This window comes from Montipora foliosa, chromosome 3 (assembly GCF_036669935.1).
Source record: "Montipora foliosa isolate CH-2021 chromosome 3, ASM3666993v2, whole genome shotgun sequence".
Classification (NCBI taxonomy): domain Eukaryota; kingdom Metazoa; phylum Cnidaria; class Anthozoa; order Scleractinia; family Acroporidae; genus Montipora; species Montipora foliosa.
Genome location: NC_090871.1, coordinates 64,427,707 through 64,430,206, shown reverse-complemented (window position 1 = coordinate 64,430,206; position 2,500 = coordinate 64,427,707). Strand labels below are relative to the sequence as shown.

At 40.7% G+C, this 2,500-nt stretch overlaps 1 protein-coding gene across 1 annotated transcript in view; it reads right to left on the bottom strand.

The window, feature by feature from the left end:
- LOC137995268 (solute carrier family 25 member 35-like) overlaps positions 1 to 2,500 on the bottom strand; it is a 3,476-nt gene that overhangs the window by 848 nt on the left and 128 nt on the right. Inside the window, exon 1 of the mRNA XM_068840842.1 lies at positions 2,174 to 2,500. This exon is cut by the window's right edge and continues 128 nt beyond it. Coding sequence (XP_068696943.1) covers positions 2,174 to 2,500 — 327 coding nt within the window. The remainder of the gene's footprint in view (positions 1 to 2,173) is intronic.

The window sequence follows — 2,500 nt, the reverse complement described above, 5'->3', positions numbered from 1 at the left end:
TCAAGATACATGCATGCACCCTGTCCATATTTAAGGGAAACTCATTTGTGCTCACCAGAAGTCCACGACACACTGGGCATTCCCATTTGGTCATCCATCTAGGTGTTGACCAGCCTGCAAACACAGACGTATTTCTGAAACAACTGCCAGAAATACGTCTGCGTTCGCAGGCTAGGTGTTCACCCCATTCAACAGGACTAATTAATTTCAGGGAATAGATGCAAGAGCCAGTGTTTTCCTGTGGGCAGGGCTTGAAATTACTAAAAAAATCGACTCATAATTTTGCAAAAAGTTTAAAGATTTGAAAAATTAATTGCAATTTCGCACATTTTAGTTGCAAAATCGTTGCGCTGCATTACGCTGTCTGGGGTTTAGCAAAACAAAATATAAGCCAAAGAAAAAATAATTTTAAAAATTGTATTTTTTTTATTTGTTTTAGCAAAAGTAGCAACAAAGTGGCAACTGCTAACCCCTTTGTTCTGAAAGAGCGAAGGTGAAAACAAGTCACGCATTTGCGACATCTCTGGCCAGATATTTTAGTCGCAAAGGCAAAAAATTCAGTTGCAAATGCGACTCTATTGTAGCTACAATAAATAACAAACTTTATTTAGGTGCCAACAGTATTTAAAATTAGCAATGGGGCACTAATTAAAATTGGGGAATATCCACAGAAATCAAACCATTGAATCAACACAAATCAAATGATAAGTTGGTCTTTTCAGGGCTCGAAATTAACGAAAAAATCCAGTCGCATTTTGCGATAAGATACGAAAATTTAGTCGCAATTTCGCAAATTTTAGTCGCAAAATCGCCGCGCTGCATTGTGTTGTCAGCGGTTTAGCAGAAAAATATGAGCCCGCAGTACTTGTGTGTAAAGAAACTGCTAAAAATGGCGAATGATCGAAGGAATGGAGCTGTGCACGTAACATCGCAGCTAAATTACTATACAATTACGCTACCTTCAGAGAAAATTCACAGCAAGAAACAAAATAATTTTGTCATTTATTTATTTGTTTGTTTATTTTAGGAAAAGTAGCAGCAAAGTGCCAACTGCTAACCCTTTTGTTTCGAAAGAACGAAGGTGACAACAAGTCGCAAATTTGCGACTTCTCCAGATATTTTAGTCGCAAAGGGAAAAATTTAGTCGCAAATGCGACCGTATTGGTCGCAATTTCGAGCCCTGCTTTTTGAGAAGAGGGGAAAACTGGAGCACCAAGAAAAAACATCTTAAGGCAAAGTAGGGAACCAACAAACTCAATTCATGTGTGACGCCAAGTCTCGGAACCTTAGCCGCAAACACTATACTTAAGATAATGATTAGGCCTAAGGTTAGGTTTCACCCCCTACCCCACCCCCCTACCCCTCACCCCAACCCCTACCTTCCATCCCCGAAATAGTCATGCCGCTCGGAATGAAACCCTTGTCCACTTATCATGCCGACATTTCTAAGACATCCTTTGGCATGTCAACACCAAATAACATATACACCATAAATTCAAGAGCAGTCGTCATTCAAATGGTGAATGGAGTCAAAAGTCTACCAAAAGAGAAGACATGGTTGTGTACCACATACACATGCAAAGCATGTGTATTTATAATACACTATATTACATTACAGAGGGAGGTTACCCTGTTATGTGTCAGTCAATTCCAAGAGTGCCCATCTCCCTTCCCATCTAGGTAGGTCGAGGAGAGGGTGGGCAGAGAAAAGCCCTGGGAACAAGGTTGACCGCTGACCAACAGTTTTGGCGATAGTCAAATGCCCGCCCGGAGTGGTTTCGTTTCGTGTCAAATTCCCCACTATGCAGAGCTATCCTCATGCCATAGGCCCGGGATATACCTGGGGGGTGGGGGATGGGCACACTTGAAATTGAATGGTACATTAATTACTAGCAAGGTATTTTGATCTGGCTGAAGAAAATTTCCTTTTAGTAGAGGCTCATGATTTCCAAGCCAAATGAAATTTTATGCAAGGAAAATTCTTTGAAAGGTTTGTCACGATACAAAGCTGAGCTTTCGTGACGCCATTGTGTTACTAACCATGTGTTACTTTACAATGTCGAACACAAACACTCGCTTTTTTAATATACTTTTTACCTGAGAACTATAGTCTCACCTTTTATCCAACAAACGGTTTGAATCTAAAAAGCACGTCATACGTTAAGAAACTCACCATGTACAGAGGACTCCCTAAAAATGATCCAATGGCTCCAGAAACAGCGCCAGCTACGAGACAACGCCAAAATTCAATTTTACCTTCCTTGTTTGCGGTCAGTTTTAAATTGGTAAAAATCTGATATGAACCTAGCCGACATCCATTCATCACTGCTTGATATAGTAAAGCCGGAGCCAATCCGCTTTGTATCGCTCGTAGGCCATCGTATCGGACGATTGTATAAAAAGCGTGAAACGCATTTTTGTAATGTCGGGCGTAGGTTCCTCGTGCTTTTAGTTCTCCTTGGAGTTGCATTCGTGTTTTTACAACCTCTAAAGGATTTGT